Genomic DNA, 19,289 nt, shown 5'->3' with positions numbered 1-19,289 from the left:
CACGGCGCTGAGGGTGCCCCTCTCTTGGGAACGCGCGGGGCCGGAGACCAGGCCGCCCTCCCTTTCACCTCCCAGGACGAAGGGCACCTGGGCTGCAGGCGCGGGCCGGTCTCCGGGGAATCACGGTGCTCACGCTCCCAACGCAGCGCCCCGGGGTGCAGCGAGCGGGGCTCCGCCACCAGGACCTGTCACTTTCCCTGCCTGCTCTCCATTTTTCGTCCATAAAATGGGGACAATAGAGCTCAGGCTCGTTGAGAGGCTGAAATGAGGGAATACGTGCAAGGGCACTCAGTGCCTGGAACAGAAAAATCCTGAAAAATCATTCCATTCTTTCAGGCGACCGCCAAATGAAGGGGGAGTCTCAGGGGGCGTGATGGCAGAACTGGGTGTGTGTCATATGCTGGAGTTGTACCCCCACATTACTGGGGTACCTGAAGCCTGAGTGCACGCTTACCTGCCTCCCCTGGGGCCTTCCCTGGGTCTCGCCGGCTTACCTCTCACCTGTTGGGCTTTAGGAGCTCAGGCCCCTCCCCCACCCTCTCCCAGGTGTTTCTGGGAGCGGCACGGTGTCCCGGGGGTGCTCTGCAAGAACTCAGCAGAGGTCAGTAGCCGTGCCTGGGGCCCGGAGCTCCTGCCGGCCTTCTGCCCGCTGGTGCCCGGAGCCGTGGCTCAGACCGCAGCAGCGCGCAGCCTCCGCTCCCGCCTGGCAGCCCCATCGCACTTTCCACCCCGTCCCACCTCAGTCGGTCCCTGCCCCAGTGCTGAAGTCATGCCGGGACCTCCTCCACTTTCGTGGCCCACGACAAGTGCCCTCGCTGCCCTCGGCCGTGCGGCTCGTGCCGGTTCCCGAGGGCGCGGGGCTGCGAGGTAGGGATGCGGCACGGAGGCCACGAGCAGCACGCGGGGGGGTGGGGGGCGGGAGGAGATGGTGCGGTGGGGAGGCTGGGGGCGCAGAGACGCAGCGGGACCAGGAGGGGACTGCCACGCGGGGTGGCCGCGCAGGTGGCACCGGACCCAGGGCGCAGCGTCCCGGCCGGAGTGCCCTGGTGGCGCTGCAGCGCGGGTCCGGTCGTGCAAGCCCTGAGGACGCCCTGGCGGCAGTCGTACCCCCTCCACCCCGCTTGGCCTGCGGGGAAACGGAGCCCCCCCCCCCCGCCGCCCCGTCCCCCGGGGCAGGAGGTGGGAAGTGTGCGGGGACAGCACGCCAGGGCGGGTTGGTGCAGGGCTGTGCTCCGTGCTCTGCGCCCGGGCCGGACTTGCCAGCCAGCCCTGCAGAGGGGATGCCCTGCCGTGCAGGGGGTCTGGGGAGGGACGGGGCCGTCCGCGCCCCACGACAGGGCGGCCCTGGGGGAGTAGCAGCGCTCAGGGGGAGGGTGGAAAGTGGGCATGGAGCCCCCCACCGTGGGGTGGGAGGTACCCCGAGAACCTGACCCCACGCAGCGCTCCTCCGCCACCTGCTCATCAGGAGGGGCCTCAGGGACCCCTGTGCCGCTGGACAGGGAGGCTCGGCTGGCTGGTACACCCCCCAGGAAAGCAAGGCAGCAGGAGGGACGCGGGGTGTGGGGTTGTTCAGAGATGCCGAGGTTAAACGCGCTGCTGGCATCCGGCATCCAGACAGGGAGGATCACAGGGAAGGGAAGGGAAGGGAAGGGTGTCGGACTCCAAGCGAGGGCTCAGGGCTCGCCGGTGAAGGTAGCTGCGACAGGAGACCCAGGTCTGACACGCGGACCTTCGCCCCTGTGGTCTAAGCCCCGGGTTCCCCTCTGAGCAGCATGACGCCCCAACCCATCACCACCCCTTCTGCGTGGAGCTGCTCTAGACGCCCCGAAGGCTCGCCCCCAGCTCGTGAATGGCTCGTTGCAGCTGCTGGGATGTTCTGCAAGGCGTACTCAGAGTAACAAGAGTAACAAGTATTCAGAGTAATGAGCGGTAAATGTTGGCAGCTGTAGCCCATGTGAGCCAAAGCTCCTGGGGGTCCCCGTGGTCTGTCTGCATGAGAGGGCCCAGGGGGGTCACGGGCTGCACGCGGGGACTGGCCAGCCTCCTTCGGGACCGCCGGCCGTGTCTCCCCGTCCTCTGGCGCCTGGGTCCGTGCCCGCAGCTCCTGGACGCGCACCCTCTGGGCCCTTCCCATGCCAGGGGACTCAGTTCCGTGGGGACGGCTGAAATGAGTCTGAGGTTCACTGTTGGGGTCAGAGTCACACCTGGGACAGACGTGGCAGGGCCCTTGGATGTCCGGTACGAAGAAGGCATTCTGCATTTCGTGGGGCCGTGCCTGAGCTAGGGGCGTCCGGGGGCCGTGAAGCCCAGAGCGGAGTGTGGGGGGCATGCGGGAGAGCGTGCTGCCACGCAAGCCCCTTCAGGGGTGGGAGGAGGGCCTGGGAATGAGGCCCAGAGTGAGGGGCACGGTATCGGGAGGCAGGAGAGCCGCCTCTGAATCCTTGGAGCTGTGCATCCCTGGGCAGCTGTCTTCCCCTCTCTGGCCTCAGTCTCCTCGGCTTATGAGGTGGGTGAACACTGGTAGCTACATTTCAGGTAGTTGCGGGTTCAGATGAGGTGTCAGGTCAAAAACCGAGCTTGGGGTTCACAGGACGGAGGCCCTGTGCGGGGGGCCGGGGAGTGGGCTTGGCGGGGGGTGGTTGTCGACTGGGGCTGGCTCAAGCTACCTGTGACACAGCTCCTCCTGAGTGTCCAGAAGAGCCGGGCTGCCCCGAGAACTAGTTTGTGGGGGTGCTCTCAACGACGGAACGATCCTGAGCCGGCTGGGACACTGGGGGAACGATTTAGGGGTAACCGCTGGTGGGAAAGCGTCACAGTCTGGCTGGGTGCCCCGAGGACAGGCGCTTGCGAGCAGAAGGCCTGGGGAGAGGCAAGGGCGCGGGAGCGGGGTCCCTGGACCCGCGTCCACAAATAAGCTGTGAGTGCGCATGGTGTCCGGTGCTCAAGGCAGTCACCCCCCCATCCCCCGCCTGGGGTGGCGTCTCCTCCCTCCTGCTTGGTCCAGCCACGCGCCGAGCAAGGTGGGCAGGTGCTGCCAAGCCCACTGTGCCTGGGGGACACTGAGGCACAACGGGGTTAAAGGTCAGAGGGCCGCGTTCATTCCAGAGCCCAGCTGGTGTTCAGGCACCCCCTCATCAGGGGTCTCCTCAGCATTCTGTGCCGGCCCCCCAGGTCCTGGACGGCCAGGAGCTCACAGCCCGCCCGGAAAGCTGGCTGGAGGGTCCAGCATCCACGCAGCACCGTGCCTGGTGCACCGGGGAGGAGGTGGGCAACGCGCACACGCGGACCCGCACCCTGTGCCCCCCAGGGGGAGGCCAGAGCTCTAGGCACAGCCCTACCCACACCCGTCTCCCCGACCCCCTCCCGCCATGCCGGGCTCCACGCTGCCCCTGAAGCCAGTTTCGGGGCCTTTGCACCTGCTCCTTCACTTGGGACACTTGCCCCAGACCCTCCAGCGGCCCCTTCCAGGCTGCTCGGACCTGGTCTTCTCAGTGGGCCCCCGCCAGCTCTGCCTTTTCTCCCCGGGGCCATTTCTCCCCTTCCCACACCCCCTACCTACACGGTGTGCACTTTTACTGCCTTGTATCGTCTGTGTTACGTCGCTAGAATTTAAGCTCCCAAAGTCCAGGGACCCACGCCTGTTTGGTCCCGGGGAGTCGGTCAAGCTCCATGAATGGCCAGGTGCTCACGGACTGTCCACCGAGCCAAGGAAGGAGGGAAGGTGCTCCTGTGTGCCCTGTGCTGGGCCCTCCCCGGCCACCTCCGGAATGGCAGATGTCCCTCGGGTCCTTCTGGCCCCATGGAGAGCCTGCCCGCGAGGGCCCTTCCGCAGGCCGTGTGATTTGGTCCGTGTGTTCATACATCTGACGTTTTCTTCCTACAGCCAGGTGTCTATACCCTGTTGCAAATCGCCAGTGTTGTGCTGGAGTCTGGCGGGGAAGGCGGGGACCCCCCCGCCACTCCGGGTGATGGGGCCCTGTGCAGGTGCGTTCCCGTCCTTCCTCTGACTCTTCCCAGCTGGGTGGCTCTGGGGACAGTTTTAACCTGGCTGCACCCTCTTAGAAATGTGGGTAGCGACTCTCCCACCTCCCTGAGGGCTCAAGCCGAGAAGCCCCACCCAGGATTTAGCGGCCAGTTGTATTTGCTGCTGACCACCTAGCGCTTGGGGGTCATTGGCAAGCCCGTTCTGGAAAGCAGTTTGGTCGTACAGACTAAGATCCCTTAAACACATGGTGTCTTCTGGGAATCTCTCCTGAGGACATAGAAACTCAGACCTATGTACCAAGATGTTCATCATGGTGTTTTTGGGGCAGCCAGGAAAAAACAGCCTTTTTTTTTTTTTTTTTTTTTTACACGTAGGCTCCATGCCCAGTGTGGAGCCCAATGTGGGGCTCAAACTCACGACCCTGAGATCAAGGGTTGGACGCCTAACCAACTGAGGCAGCCAGGTGCCCCCTAAAATGGCATTTTTTTAACAGAATGTCTAAGGACTTGGGAAAATGCTCATCATATGCGGAATCAGAAGCATGTGCATGGAATCAGGCCTCACGTCTATAGAACATACGTGTGCCGCTGTCTTTGACGGGCCCTCAGTGAGCACTCTGTCCTGGCCGGCCCCCGCCCCCCGGCAGTCACTCTGGAAAATCGGTCAGGGTGTCCACACGTCCACGCTGAGGGAAACCTGGGAATCCTAGAGGGCGTCTGGTGTGTACGTGTGTATACTTGCGTGTGTTTACACAGATGTCTCTACACACACGCGCATACGTGTGTACCTAGAAATTTGTTTTCCAGACGAACGTTTTAAGTCGGGGCTAGCCAAAGGGGGTGTGGGCTCATTTCTCCATTCTTCCCACAAAAACAAGGCCCGTTCCTGTTTCGGGGTTTTGCATCGCTGGCTTGACTTTCTGAATTAAGAGTCGGCCAAGCGCCGTCCTCTGCCGCGTTCTGATCCCCCTTGTGCTCTGCTCTGTTATTCGTGCGTCTTTCCCTGGCTTCCTCCCTCGTCACCTCCCCCTGCTCGGCGAGGCTCCCCCTGCCCGCGGTGCGCGCCTCTGGACGGAGACGGAGCCCGTCGCCCCCCGGGAGCGTGGTAGTGTTTCGGGGTGCATGTGGTGGGGAGGGGGCGTCGTCCGCGATGAGCGCGGACGTGCCAGTCCGCGCGCCAACTCGGCGGACTCCAATCTGTGAACGGACTTTGTCCCGTCCTCCCGGCCCATCTGTCTTCCCCGGCGTCTCCTCTCCCCGCCCGGTCTGTTCCAGCCCTTAAAGCGCTCTTTGTTGCTCGGCCACATCGCCCTATTTATAGCTTTCCGTGGTTGGCACGTGTGCCCGTGCCTCGCGTGTGCGGGAGGCCTCTGGGCCGGGCGCTGTGCGGGCTCCTGGCTGGCCCGGCGACTTGGGGAGCAGGCTTCCGTCCTCGGGCACACGGGGACCGGCCAGGAAGGCCTGTAGTGGGGATAAGGAGGTGCTGCGGGGCCCCAGGCCGTGGGGCGCACAAAGGGACAGTTAGAGCTGGTTTCCTTCTTGGGGGGCCCTTCCCCGGGCGCCCCCCCATCTGAGGGCGGGTGGGGTGGGGGAGTGGGCGCTGGGGCTCCAGGCTCCCCGCTGCGGGGCTGGAGCAGGAGATGCTGTCCTGCCCTCCCTGGCCGGGTTGGGGCGGGGGGGGGCCGTGTCCACCGTCCGCCTGAGCGAACAGGCCCTGCGTGCTCAGCGGTGCCCGTCCCCCTCCCCCAGGGTGCTGCCACGCCGGGACGCGTCCCTGCCGCCCCTTGCTGCTGCTGAGGACCCCCCACGCCGGGCGTCCTTCGGAGGGGAGCCTTCCGCTGTTCCCATCGGCCTGCAGGAAGGTTCCGGAAGAGCCAGTGGCTGTCCCCGGGGGAGGGGGGTTTCATGGGCAACAGCAGGGGCTCCCCGGAGAGGAGGCCAGGCCCGCCATGCTGCAGTGCAGGCCAGCCCAGGAGTTCTGCTTCGGCCCGCGGGCCCTGAAGGAGGCGCTGGTCTCCACTGACCCCGCCCTGCAGGAGCACTATGTGTCTGCCTTCACCCCTGCCGAGAGGCTCTTCCTGGCCGAGGCCTACAACCCCCGGAGGACCCTCTTCTGCACGCTGCTCATCCGCACAGCCTTCGACTGGCTCCTCAGCCGTCCCGAGGCCCCCGAGGACTTCCAGACCTTCCACGCCTCCCTGCCGTCCCGGAGGCAGAGCCCTGCCCGCAAGCACATCTACCTGCAGCCCATAGGTACCAGGCCGCGGGGGGGCGGGGGGGGGGGGACGTGCCCGCGGGGTGGGGGGGCGTCCTGGAGCCGGCAGGGCCCTGCGGGGAACCTGACTCTAAATCTAGGCACAAGCAGGGAGGCTGTGCCCGCCCAGGCCCCAGGCAGGCCCTGACGGGAACGGGGACAGCCCTGGTGGGGGTGGGCGTGGGGATGGGGGCAGGGAGCCCTGCTGGGCTCAGAAGCTCCACACCTCCCACCCCCCAGCTCAGACAGCTGTCAGAATGCCCCAGGCCGTGGGGCCCTCTGTGCCCGTGTCACCGCCCGCGGCACGCAGGTGTGACCTCGCCCAGGTGTGCCGTCCCAGGCCCTGTGCTGGGTGCCTTCCAGAGACCGGGTCCCCCCCCCCCCCGTGGGGGCTGAGATTAGGACCAGCCCGTGTCACAGGCGCAGAAACAGGCCGGGAGAGGTCACTCGGCCCCTGTCACCCAGACCTGGTGATGCGTGGGGGTGGGACGTGAGCGCGGCTGGCCTGTTTGACCCCGAGGCCATGCTGCGGAGGCTGGCTGGGTGCGTGAGGGACTCCGGGTTCTCCTGCTGCTGGCCGGGTGCTGGAGAGGAGGGGGGCCGGGCGGTCTGCGTGCTGAGGGCAGGGGGTCCCTGCTCGGCAGAGAGGGGACGTGGGGCAGGTGTGGCTTTGCAGAGGAGGAACCGGCCGGAGCTGGGGGGAGAACCTGTGTGTCCCGCTAGCCCTGGGGACCAGAGGCCTGCAGGCACCCCTCGTTTTCCATCTCCCTGCGGCCAGTCCGCCCTCTCTGCCTAGAGACGCTGCCTCCACCCAGCCCCTAAACCATGCACTTTGCTCCGTGTCCCCCGCTAGCGGCTCCCCAGGGCTTCCCAAGCTTTCCTGAGCCGATCACAGGCGCCTCGTTAACATGTGGCTTTGGTTCTGAGGTGGCCCGGGGCTCTGCATTTCCAACCAGCCCGTCCCAGGCCCTCCTGGCTGCCACCCTCTGTGCCCCTCTGTCCTCCTAAAATACAGCCTGGTTGTGGCTCCCCCCCAGGGGCGCCTCACCCGCCCGCCGGGCCTCTGCACCCTCCCTGTGTCCCACTCTGCTCCTGCCAGGCCGGCTCTTGGCAGCATTAACCCCGAGGGAGGGGCCCCGCTGCCCCCCCCCCCCCCGCCAGCCTCAGGGACTGTGGCACCTGATGAGGCCCTGCCACCCCTCCCGGAGCTCCCCGCCCTCCAGACTTGTGTCACCTGCATCTTTCATCTGGGTGTTGGCCTTTCCTCCATTTTTCTCCTTTGTGTTTTTTTAAAAATGTCTGTGTGCCTGACTCTGCAAAGGCAGGTCCATGTCAGCCTCGTTGGCCCAGTGGCTGGCTTGGCCCGGGGCGCTGGGTGCTGGTGGGGGTGCCGGATGCTGGTGGAGGTGCTGGTGGGGGCCCTGGGGCACTGGGGGCGGCGCTGGGTGGGGGTGCTGGGCGCAGGCCGGTGGGGGCCACGTGGCTGACGCGCTGCCCCGCCCCCAGATCTGAGTGAGGGGCCGGCGGGCAGCGCTCTGCTGGAGCACCTGAGGAACTGCACGGAGGCCTTTTTCTTAGGCTTGCAGGTCAGGTGCCTGCCTTCGGTGGCGGCCGCGTCCATCCACTGCTGCTCGCGTCCCAGCCAGGACTCAGACAGACTCCAGCTCCACACAGGTGGGTGAGCGCACGGGGCGCGGCCTCTGCCACTTGGCATGGGGCCCTTTCCGGGGGCCCTTGCCATCTGCGTGTCTTGTTATTCTTCACTGTTAGCTGGACATCATTTTTTTAAATTTAAGGGGAAAGTAGTTTTTTTTTTTTAAAGATTTTTATTTATTTGAGAGAGAGAATGAGAGAGAGAGAGAGCACATGAGAAGAGGGAGGGTCAGAGGGAGAAGCAGACCCCCGGCCGAGCAGGGAGCCCGATGCGGGACTCGATCCCGGGACTCCGGGATCATGACCTGAGCCGAAGGCAGTCGCTTAACTGACTGAGCCACCCAGGCGCCCTGTTAGCTGGACATCTTAATGGGAAAGGTAGTTTAACTTTTAGAAGATCTTGTGGCTGGGGGTGATGTGATTTGCTCTAGGGAGGATTCTGGATTTCCTCTGCCAGGCAGCTGTTCTGGGCCACCCGTGGCCCTGGGAGTCCAGCCTGCAGCACCCCCTCATCCCAGAAGCAGCCCAGCCTTAGCTGTCCATTCCAATCCTCTCTCCGGTTCTAATTTCCCATCAGATCTTGATTTTTTTTAAAGTCCTTTTTACTGAGGCATAATCCACGTGTAGTGAAATCCTCCCTTTCATAACAGCTCTGTGAGCCTTGACGAACACACCCGTGACCCAGTCGCCACTGTAATCAGACGTAGAAAAGCTTGCTTCGCTCCCCGAGACGTGTGCAGTGTCCCCTGCGGCCAACGCTGCCCCATCTAGGATGCTTTAAGGAGCTTTTTTTGTATTTCACCCAGCTTGTCTGGTTATCTCCAGCAGGAGGGCTGGCTGCAGTCCCCAGCGTGCGCCATGGGGAGCTGATAGCATGGAGTTTTTTTTGGGGGGGGGGAGACAGGGAGTTCTTGCCTGGGGCAGGTGCCATCCTGATGGCGGCTGTTCCTTCCTGGGTCCCAGGCTTCATGTTTGGCCACTGAGACCCTCTCCCAGTCCTAGACCTGCCTTTGTCCCCTGCCTACAGGACACTGCCCTGTTCCTGGCCCGGTCCCTGACGGCTGTGTCTCTGCCCACCGCCATAGCACCTTCAGATCTCTCTGACCCTCTCTCTCTCCTTCCAAGGACGCTAATGATTACGTTGAGCCCATCCGGATAATCCAGAATAACTTCCCATTTTAAGGCCTTCAATTTAATCACGTCCACGGCATCCCTCCTGCTGTGAGGCAGCACATTCGCGGGGCCTGGGCACTAGGGTGCAGGCGTCTCTGGGTCCATGATCCCATCCTGTGGCCGCAGGGGCACTGTCCCCTGAACACTGGCCCCATTGGTCAAGTGGCCTTCTTGGTGTCCCCACTTGGATGTCTCCGGGCCTCTCAACTACCCCGTCCCCACCAGCTCTGCCGAGTTTTGGAAATGCAGACCCTGAGGTCCTGCCCGTGAGGCCCGGGCCTGCGGCCCACGCTCCACGTCATGCAGCGTGGCTGCTAGGACTTCCCGGTCTTGGACGACAAGCTGCTTGTGCAATGTGGCGAGCTTGCACCTGACTTTGGGAGGGGCTGGCCGTGGGCAGAGGAAGAGGGATGACAGGATTTCCTGGCCGGAGCCTGGGGCTGGCAGACGGGGGCCCAGCAGCCTCCTCAGCGCCCCTCGGGCCCTCTCCCCTCGCAGACGGCATCCTGTCTTTCCTGAAGAACAGCAAGCCGGGTGATGCGCTGTGCGTGCTGGGCCTCACGCTGTCCGACCTGTACCCATGCGAGGCCTGGAGCTTCACCTTTGGCAAGTTCCTTCCAGGCCACGGTGAGCCAGGGGCCCGGCATCCCTGCCTCAGCCTGCACTTGGCGGGGGGGCCCTCCACCCTGGGGCGGCGAGCGCACGCGCGCGCCAACCCTCCCCGGGAGGATGACACACCAGCTGGAAGCCGCTGTCCCTGAACGCGCATCCCCGCGTCCTGCCTCCTCTCGAGCGGGGACCTCGCGGCCACCTTCACAGGGGCGCGCTGGCAGGGCCAGGCCCCCGGGCCCCGTGCACCCCGAGGGCGGGGCTAGTTTTGCTCCTGGGCTCCCCGTGAGCGGCTGCCCTGGCGTGTCTGCCTCTCCCCAGAAGTAGGCGTCTGCAGCTTTGCCCGGTTCTCGGGGGATCTCCTGCAGTCAGGGCCCAGCGCCGCTGACCCAGCCCTGGTCGAGGCGGCTGCAGACGGCCCCGAGACTCCCGTGCGGGACGGAGGCCAGAGCGTGGGCTTCAGCGCCCTGGGGATGGTCCAGTGCTGCAAGGTGGGCAGGGAGGCCAGGGCGTGGGGTCAGTGCACGGCGGGGAGGAGGAGATGGGGCAGCAAGAGGGAGGAAGACCTGGGGGCTTGGGCGAGTCCTAGGAATATGGGGAGGATGTGCGATCAGACAGAAGGGCGCGAGTGCTCCGTCCAGGCCTCACGACGGGGGTCAGGCTTCAGAGAGGGCAGACAGCAAGGCCCAGAGCTGACCAGACCTTCGCCTGAGCTCACCCAGCTGGGAAGGGGCAGCGTTGGGATGTGAACCGGGGTCTTCCTGCTGCCCAGGCTCCCGTGCTGGGTGGCCCTTGGGGGCCGCTGCACCGGAGACGTCAGTCTGTGCCCTGTGCCGTCGGGAGCGGGGGCCGCCCAAAGCGTCGGGGGCTTGGCTGGTGGTCGGCTGCACGGCCGCAAGGGCAGTGGTGCTGTGTGGGCTCCCTCAGGTCACGTGCCATGAGCTCTGCCACCTCCTGGGCCTGGGGAACTGTCGTTGGCTGCGCTGCCTCATGCAGGGGGCGCTCAGCCTGGACGAGGCCCTGCGGCGGCCCCTGGACCTCTGTCCCATCTGCCTGAGGAAGCTGCAGCACGTCCTGGGCTTCAAGCTCGTCGAGAGGTACAAGGTGAGGGGTGCTCCCGGGGCAGCAACCCCGCACCGCCCGGCACCCGCCCAGTCCGGCCTCGCGCACGGGGTCAGAGGCCAGAGGGCCGAGTTGGGTCCCGGGTACGAGAACCCCAGGCCGAGTGAACAGACCTGTGTGCCAACCTCTCGGCATCCTGCTGGTGCTGGGCAGCATGTCATGGTCCTAGCTGGGCGCCCGGCCCATGGTCCGCACCCAGTCATGGTGGCCGTGGCCATGGCCATCAGGTCGGACGGGGTGCAGGAGGGACAAGGGGCAGACGGCTTTTCTTTCTCAGGCCATGATCTCTGAGCGCCTGTCCTAGCGCTTTTGGCATCTGCTCAGACGCCCTCCTGCGTCCCCGCGGCAGGCTCTGCCCTGCCCCCCCTGCAGCCGCCCCCTCCCCCCCAGCCTGCCCCCGAGCCCACCCGGAGGAAGGGCTGGCCCCTGGGGAGGAGGCTCACACACAGCTCGGGAGGCGGCCAGGCCGAGCTCGCGGCGCGATGCTGCCCTCTGCTGTCGCCTTGAGGTGCTGCCCGCAGCAGGGGTCCCCAGGCCGCCCCGAGGCCCGGGGAGATGGGCCAGCCGCTGCCCGGGGCGGGGGAAGGAACCTCATCCTCGGGGAGGAGGGCTTGGCAAACTCAAACTTTATTCTGAGTCCGAGTCCAACAGCAGGTGGATGTGTATTAAGGCCTATCAACCAAGTCACTCGGGCTGGATTTTAGTTTCCAGCCCAACGCCGTGGTTGAGGCTCTGGGACGCACCCCCTTCCTCTTGGAGGCCGGCGCCTGGGCCGTAAGAGGTGGCGTTCTGGTGAAGGGCAGGGTGCCAGACTCCGTGGGGGACAGGTTCTGAGCCCGCCCCTCGGGAGGGGAGGGCCTGCATGTCTCACAGGCTCAGGGGGGGTGCTGCTGGGCGGGGACCCCACTTTGAGGACCGCTGAGCTAGCAGGCTGGGCGTGTCCAGGTCCCAGAGCCGCCTCCCCGCGCGGATCCTTTCTGAGTGACTCTGGGGAACGCGCTGTTGAGGAAGGGGGCAGCCCAGCCGGAGGGGGGGCCTCACACGCTGCCCCGCGGAGGGCGCGGGGGGAGTGGCCGATGGCGGTCCGCGGGAGGGGGGAGCTGGGACGCGCTGTGAGGTGTACGGGAAGGGGGCCCGTTCCGGTCTGTGAAAAGCACGCGCATTCTCACTTGCGTTCCTCGTGGGGGTCGTGGGCACCTGCCCCAACTTTCGTGGCTTCTGTGCTCCCCCCTTCCACGCACGCCCCTGACCAGGAAGGGAGCCTGTCCCAGAACCTCACCCACGTGACTGGAGGGGCTCGGAGGAGGGCGACAGGGGCCCCGGAGCCCGGGTCTGTCCCTGGTCGGTCCCTGGACGCTCCAGCAGTGACCGAGCGCTGATGGAAGACTGGGGACGGTCCCTGCTGTCCCTTTGTCCTGGTCAGCGAGGCGCAGGGGCGACGCTGGGGGCAGCGCTGGGAAGGGGTGTCCACGGTGCAGACGCCAGAGACCTGAGAGCAGAGGTCAGAGGGAAAAGAAGTAAAACCAGGTGGAGAGGGAGGAGTTTGGGGAGTATTTATTGCTTCATACAGTTTGAGTTAAGTTGAAGTTTGGGCGTGTGCCGCTCCTATGTGCACGTGGGCCTGGGGGGCCCGGGCTAGTGGGGGGGGCAGGGGGGTCCCCTGGCAAGGGTTAAGGTCTTGGGACAGTGCCTGGGCTAAAGTGACGGCACCCAGAAAACCCAGCCTCGTCTCTCCCTCCCAGAGACTTCACGCCTGGACGCAAGCTGGGACACGGGCGCGGCCCAGCCCGGACGCAGGGCTGCCGTCGGCGGTGGAGGACACCCTCCCCGGCAGCGCCGACTCGGGCCTGAGCTGTGGGAGCGCGTCGGAGCCGGGCAGCAGCCTGTCGGAGCCCCTGACCCCCGACGCGTGGAGCCGCAGCTTCCCCGGGGGGCCGGAGCTGGAGCCCGAGGAGGGGCTGGGCTCGCTGGCCGTCCCCGAGAGCCCGCCGCCGCTCGGACCCCCGCAGGAGGCCATCGAGGAGCACGGGCGGTGGCTGGCGCTGTGCATCCAGGCCCTGGAGCGCGAGGTGACGGAGGACGAACTGGTGCAGGTGGACGGGGCCGTGGATGCCCTGGCCGGGTGGGAGATGTTCACGGGGCAGCTCCCAGCCCCCAGGCCGGGCCTGCCCTGCGGCCGAGACGGCACGCGGCTGCGCAGGGTCCTGGGGGGCACGTTCTCCTCCCTGCGGAGGAAACTGAGCACACGCAAACTGTCCAAGGCGGGATCATCCCCCTGTCGCTGGAGGGCGGAGGAGAATTAACGCGGGAGCCCATCTGTCCAGCGCCGTGTTCCCCGGGGGCCTGGAGGAGAGCTCTCCAGGGCAGCAGAGGAAGGTCAGCTGCGGGCCTGCGTCTTGCCCCCGGGTCCCAGGTCCCACCTGGATGGCACCAGGGGCTCTGGGCGTCCCTTGCCTGCACGGCTGGAACAGAGGCCACCGGGGGCAGGGGCTGCCTGGGGCTGGAGCCGGTCTACATGCCCAGGGGAAGCGAGGGCCTGGCGGTTCTGTCAACCCTGCGTGGGTAGGGGCACGGTGACAGGCCCTCTGTGTCCCCCGCCCCCTGCAGTGGTGAGAACAGTGCGGTCTGCAGACAAGGGCAGCCTGTGGGGTTCCCGGTCCCGGCACTTACAGCATCGTTCACGACCTCTGGGTCGTCACGGACTTTTCCGACTCCTTCCAACGCGGGCCATGCTAAGGCAGCCAGCCTGTCCGGGGTGTGCGTGTCCCTTCGATTCTGTCACCCCGTGTTTCCTGCAGCTGAAGCTCCAGCGTGCACACTCGGCTGCCTGCTCCGTCCTTGCTCTCGAACGTCCCCCGTGGCTGCAGGGAGAGAAGCTGCCGGTGCCAACAGCAGTGTTCCTGCAGCGTCGAGTGTGGTCACGGCTGCTTCTCCCTCCTGGAAAGAGGCAAGAATAGGGGTGCTCATACATTCCGGGGCTAGCTTACAATTTGGGGGCTAAGGAAAAGAGTGCAAAGCATACTCCCGATTTAGGGTCACCCCCCCCATCCAGCAAGCAGGCCTGAGGCTTCCTGTCAGCGGACACCAGGCAGAAGTGCGGGGTCCCAGGCCCGCGGGGTGCAGGTGCGGGCTCCAGGGCTGGGTCCTGGCTTCCGCAAGCATCACCGTGACCAGGAGGTCATGGAGGGAAAGGGGGGAAGCTGACGGAGGTCTGCACGCGGGGATCTGTCGCTGCGAACACAGCCCCCACCCTTCGTGCCTTAGAGCCCCGACCCTCTGCTCTGAGCTCAGCTCAGGCGTTTGGCCTGGGGCCAGAGCCAGTGGGAAGGTCGGCCTCACGGAGGGCTGGCTGCCGGGGCTGGGGCCGCACAGCCAGGAAGGTGACGGGACCCCCGGGAGCGTCTCAGAGCCTCGCTGCCACCGTACCCCAGCACGGCTGTCACCCAGGTCCACGGGGAGGGGCCCTGGGTGCCCCCTTCCAGGCAGAGCAGGGGCGAGGGGAAACCTGCCCTGTGAGCACAGCTTGGATCGGCCATCCTGCCACCTCCGTCAGGTTACCTGTTTCCCAGTTTCCTTCTGTCTTCTGCAAAAGGTGGGTCCCAGGCGCCGGAGAAGCTAGGACGCCCTGGGTCGGGCGCAGGGAGGCGGTGCTCAGGCAGGGCCTGTGCCTTGGGGGCAGCCGCCCCGTCCACTCTGCCTCCTGGCTGCACCCGGACAGCAGTTTGAAAGATAGCTGCTGGGGAATCGTTTTGAGAATCAAACTTTGAGGAACAGAGGTTCTTTCCAGCATCAAATAGGCTGGCGGGGGTGGGGGGGAAGCAGTTTGGGATGGTTCCCAGGGACGGTGGCTCTGGCAGAGGATGGAATGCCCACCGTCTGCCCCAGCGTGGTCCCGGGTCCCAGGCCCTGGCCCGGCCACGCACCTCACCCAAGCAACGGGCCTGGGCTTTTGTTAATAAACATACACAGTGTATCGCCTTCGAGCTCTGTATCGGTCACTGGGCCCCGTAAGTCCCACGTGGCCCCAAGGGCGTGAACGGACCTATAGCTACTCTGGGGTCACGACATCACGTGTATGGCAGCTCGTGTGTGTGTGGGGGGGGGTGGGGACGGGGGCAGGAACCTACGTACCTTCCAAAGCAGCTCAACACTCATCCCAACGGTCCTGCTGAAGGCGGGTGGGGGGCAGCCCCCTCCCGGCAGCTCCACTGCGGCCCCCGCAGGGCCAGGACCTGGTCAGGAGGCGGGAGGTGGGGCTGTTCACACAATCTCACGGGACAGTGGATTCAGCCCTTCCCGGAGGAGTGAACTCTCCAGAAGGGCTTAAAAATAACCCCAAACACGCCCTGCCTTAGCCAAGCAGCTATGTTGAAGTTAAGAGTCCAAATTTAGATCCCATCAAGGTCAAAAGAGCAGCTACACCATTCCAGGGGTGCACACATGCACCCACACCCAAAGTCCAAGCTGTGGCCTCGAGAAGCTACTCTCAGACCCCACAGGCAGGGGCAGCCACGAGACCCAAATCCACCCAGGAAGGGACAGGCCCTTTGAAGGAGTCTGTCTAGGCACCGGGGATCTGCTCATGTCCCTCGTCCCTGCGGCTGGGGATTTGCCCGAGGCTGCAGGGCAGCAGGGCTGAGGTGCAGACTGGCCCCTTGGTGTTGCGGCTCTTTCTGAGGAAGCACGCAGGGTAAGTCTGAGCAGGAAGGGGAGTCGGGGCCCTGGTTCTGAGGTTCCTGGGAGGCCCTGGCAGCTACAGCACGTTGCTGGACGGACTCCCTGGAGGTCGGGGTGTGGCGTGGGTTGGGGGGGGCCGGCATGCTGGGGCGAGGGCCAGCTTACACAGAGCCTGAGTCCCTGGGGCTCTGTGGATTGTTTGTCCAGGGAGGGCGAGTCCCCAGCGGAGTGGGAGTACCCGGGTACTGGGAAGACCGGGGGTGGGGGGGGTGGGGCCGGGGCGGTGTCATGGCTTCACCCGGTGGCTCCCGAACCAGAGCTGGGGCCGCGGAGGCCACCACAGGCCGGGACGACTCCAGGTCACGGTGGGGCAGCTATACGCGGACAGGAACCCGGTTTCACGGACGCCCGAGGAAAGAGCAAACATGAGGCCCTCAGAGAGAAAGCTAACGCTGCAAGGTAACTAGGAGTCGCGGGCCGTGCCGCCGTCCAGAGGCAAGGCTTGGAGAGCCGCCGGGTTATCGGGCAGGACGGGCCGAGACGGCTCGCACAGCCCTTCCCAGCACCTGGGTCCACGAGAACCCAGAATAACTGCTATTTTTGAACTTGCTTCTTGGGCACAGACGCAAATGAAAACAAGCTAGTCAAGGGTTTATTTAAAAAAGCCATTTCCAAGAACCGCGCTGGGGCCACGACGCGCTCAGTCTCCGCCCCCCCCCCCCGCCATGCCCAGGGTGACCCGCGGACTCGCTCATCGGAGGTGGCTGAAGGCCACAGCCTGCACCCCAGTGGGATCTGCCACCGGCCTCCACCTCCTGCCTCTGAAATGACCCCAGGCGCCCAAAGAACGAACCAGAAACGCAATCAGTCAGGTTCCCCGTGAAGCCGACCCAAGTGGCTGCTACCCGAGCATCTTCACACACTTGTGAGGCACTGAAACTGGGCCAGGCCCCGTGTCCCCCGCTCCAGCGCTGTCCCCTCCCTCCTGGCCTGCTCTCTGGCTAGACTGCAGCCTAAATGTCACCTGTCAACCGCGGCCACTGCGGAACCTTCTAGGTCCCACCGGCATGCTGAGCACCGTGTCGTGTTCCTCCCGGCACTCGGCTCCCCCGCGCTTGTAAGGCTGGGTCGCGGGTCTCTCACTCGCCTGAGGTCTGCTCGCCACCAGCTCCCAGCCCTCGTGGTACGTGTGGGGACGCACTCGCCTGCCCCTGGAACAGGTGGCCGATAGAGCAGAGGGCTTCCGGGCTGCAGGATCCGGTCTGGGGCTGACATCCCTTTCCTTTCCGTCATTTGGACTTTTAGCAACGAACGCTGATTCGCTGTTTCTCGCCACACTGGCTCGAGTAAGAGCAGAACGTCAGAGGGAGCGTACCTGGCCCTTCCGCGTGGACAGGCCTTCCACCGTGAGCCCTCAGGCCGGCTTGGTGCCCTCCTCCCTCGGCCTGCCTGGGGAATGCTCCTGGGGGCTGCACAGCACAGGCACGGGAGTCACAAGCTGGGGGACAGGGCTGGGAGCACCGTGCAGGGCCCGAGTGTGCAGGAAGGGGCTTCTCTGAGAGAAGCCGAGCATCAACCGGCAGGACCTGCAGGGGCTCCGTCCGCCTGCCCGAAGTGTGAAGCACGACAGAGACAGGGAGGGGGAAACATCCCCACAGCAGCTCTTTCCTCTGAAATGGCATCGGGCCTCAGCCCCACTCCAGCCACGTCCCTCAGGAATGAGCCGGGCGCTTCCCCCGAACGTCCCCCTGGAGAGGCAGTTCCGGGGAGGTGGGGACGGCGGCATCCTGGCCGTCAGTCCAGCACCACTGGGGGCCCCGCCCAGCTACCTCCCATCCCCTCTGCCCTGGGGCCTGCCCTCCTGCAGGCCTCCCTCATGGCCCCCGCTGTATCCTGAACCCAGGAACTGCCGGCACAACCGGATTAAACTACTAGATTGGCATCATCCGTATTTACAGAAGTCCCACAGCCAAGGGGAAATTTGCCCGAGCGTAGGCATCTCAGTACTAAGATTCCCGAGGACTTCGACGTGCAGAGTAAGTTCTGCACAGTTCAAACTTTCTGGACCGCTTATGCATTACGTTTTCATTCTGAAAATTAATCAATGCTGTCAATGCACGTGAAGAAAAAGCCTGGAGGGAGGGGGAGACATCCAGCTGCAAACAAGAGCTTCTACCCTCTGAACCGAGCAGGGGCTCCTTCCTGCGGGGACGCAGGTGCCCGCCGGACCCGCTCAGCTTGCAGGTGCCCAGGGCGCCGGGCGGGGGAACGCTCTGGCCCCTCGCCCGCGCACACAACCACGCGGCGCATGTCCCCGAGGCACCGCTACACTCACGTCCCTGCCAGGAGGGCTAGGAATCCTACTTATCACACCGGCTCATTCCCTGTTTCCGTGCGTTCTGGGCTCAAGGTTGTACCTCTCAAGGGACAAGGTGGGGTGGCTGTAATTTCTATTCATACTCATACTGCCAACGGCACATTCCCGCCTCGAGGCCGGGGGCTCCACACTGTCGCCCGGCTGCTTGCTCACCTTTGATCCACGCTGCAGGCCCACACTTGTAAGGGTGCGTGGCCAGGTGCCGTGGAACATTACTGGCAGTACGGGGTGCGGCACGGAGAGGATGAGAGGCAAGCAGGGACAGGCTCACAGAGGCAGGGGACGGGAAGGGCCCAGGTTCGAGGCTGTGAGCACCTACTCCTCTCACCTTCCCGCTGGCGGCCACACGCACACGAGACCCAGCGGGAGGCCTCAGCTTCTGGAACGGCGTCCGGCCCACGAACCATGCACTCACTCCAGGGTCCACGGTCACCTGTGTTCTCCCATCTTAGAGAGGTCACACGCCGTGGCCGCGGGAGCTGGCGTTTGACGGGATGCAACACGCCAGGAAAGCAAGGGCAATTTAAGGCGAACCGTAGTACATTCATCAAAATCACTCACCACTGTGGCCATACAGAGTGTTTTTACCCTTCCCGGTAGAGATTCTCACCTGGTACATGGCATTCATAAACAGAGGCCTCCCGGCAGCCCCGTGGGCAGGCTTGGCTCTGTGTGAACTTCCAGGGCGCTGCCCGTGGCGGAGCGGGCTCCAAGCTCGGTTTCCACAGAGAACACTGAAGTGTGATGCCACGGCAGCCCTGCCCTTCGCAGGGTCCTCTGTGCACTCAGCCCTGGGCAAGGCTGCAGCGCGGAGGCCACGTGGTGGGGCAGGAAAGGCGCGCAGGGCGCAGGTTGGGCATGGAACACCGTATTGGGTCAGAGGATAACCTCCCAATTTTAGTCGTTTGAATGGAGTTTAGAAAAAGCCTATTTGGAAGAGGTCCAAAGGTGATGCTTTGATTCTAGAGATGCACAGAAAGATCAATTTTAAATTCCTTCATAAGCAGGCTTGTTGAAGAGTCTAGCAAGAGCTCAGCTCCAAACAGGACAGATAGTGGGGAAACGGCCAAAGTCGCATGGGCTGCTCGTGAGTGCTCGCGGAAGCACGCCCCCACTCCCCACCCGCCGCCCCCAGACCACAGCCAGGGCTCTGCTCACCCGTCTGCGTTGGGTCTGGGAAAGGCGTCCCGGCTCGCCCACACCACGTGGCCGACTCTCAGGGCAGGTCCCAGGTCCCCTGGGGGAAGAGGGCATCAAGCTCTTCCCCGCCCTGCAGCGGACATCAGGGCAGCCTTACCGGATGGTGCGTGGTCCACGCAGGCCCTTGGGGAATGCTGTTCCCACAGGGAAACTCCACCATGGCTGTGGACGGCTGGGACTATGTTTACTTGGGGGAAATACTTTTTTTTTAAAAAGTATTTAAAAAGTCAACTTTTAAAA

General features: G+C 64.8%; 1 protein-coding gene across 2 annotated transcripts; it reads left to right on the top strand.

The window, feature by feature from the left end:
* Positions 1 to 5,933: 5,933 nt before the first annotated feature.
* On the top strand, positions 5,934 to 13,098 carry AMZ1 (archaelysin family metallopeptidase 1). 2 transcript variants are annotated; one of them, XM_088017188.1, is made up of 6 exons: positions 5,934 to 6,237; positions 7,745 to 7,912; positions 9,563 to 9,691; positions 9,995 to 10,164; positions 10,670 to 10,777; positions 12,538 to 13,098. In XM_088017188.1, exons 1-6 carry the CDS (start codon positions 5,934 to 5,936, stop codon positions 13,096 to 13,098), a joined length of 1,440 nt encoding a protein of 479 aa, XP_087873314.1. The 2 variants fall into 2 exon arrangements, with proteins under 2 accessions (XP_087873314.1, XP_027947634.1); XM_028091833.1 differs by having other exon boundaries at positions 10,601 to 10,777.
* The last annotated feature ends 6,191 nt before the right edge of the window (positions 13,099 to 19,289 follow it).

Source organism: Eumetopias jubatus, unplaced genomic scaffold (genome assembly GCF_037043125.1).
Source record: "Eumetopias jubatus isolate StellerSeaLion01/CBP00866 unplaced genomic scaffold, mEumJub1_p1.0 scaffold_12, whole genome shotgun sequence".
NCBI classification, from domain to species: Eukaryota; Metazoa; Chordata; class Mammalia; order Carnivora; family Otariidae; genus Eumetopias; species Eumetopias jubatus.
This window is presented reverse-complemented; position numbering and strand designations above follow the sequence as displayed.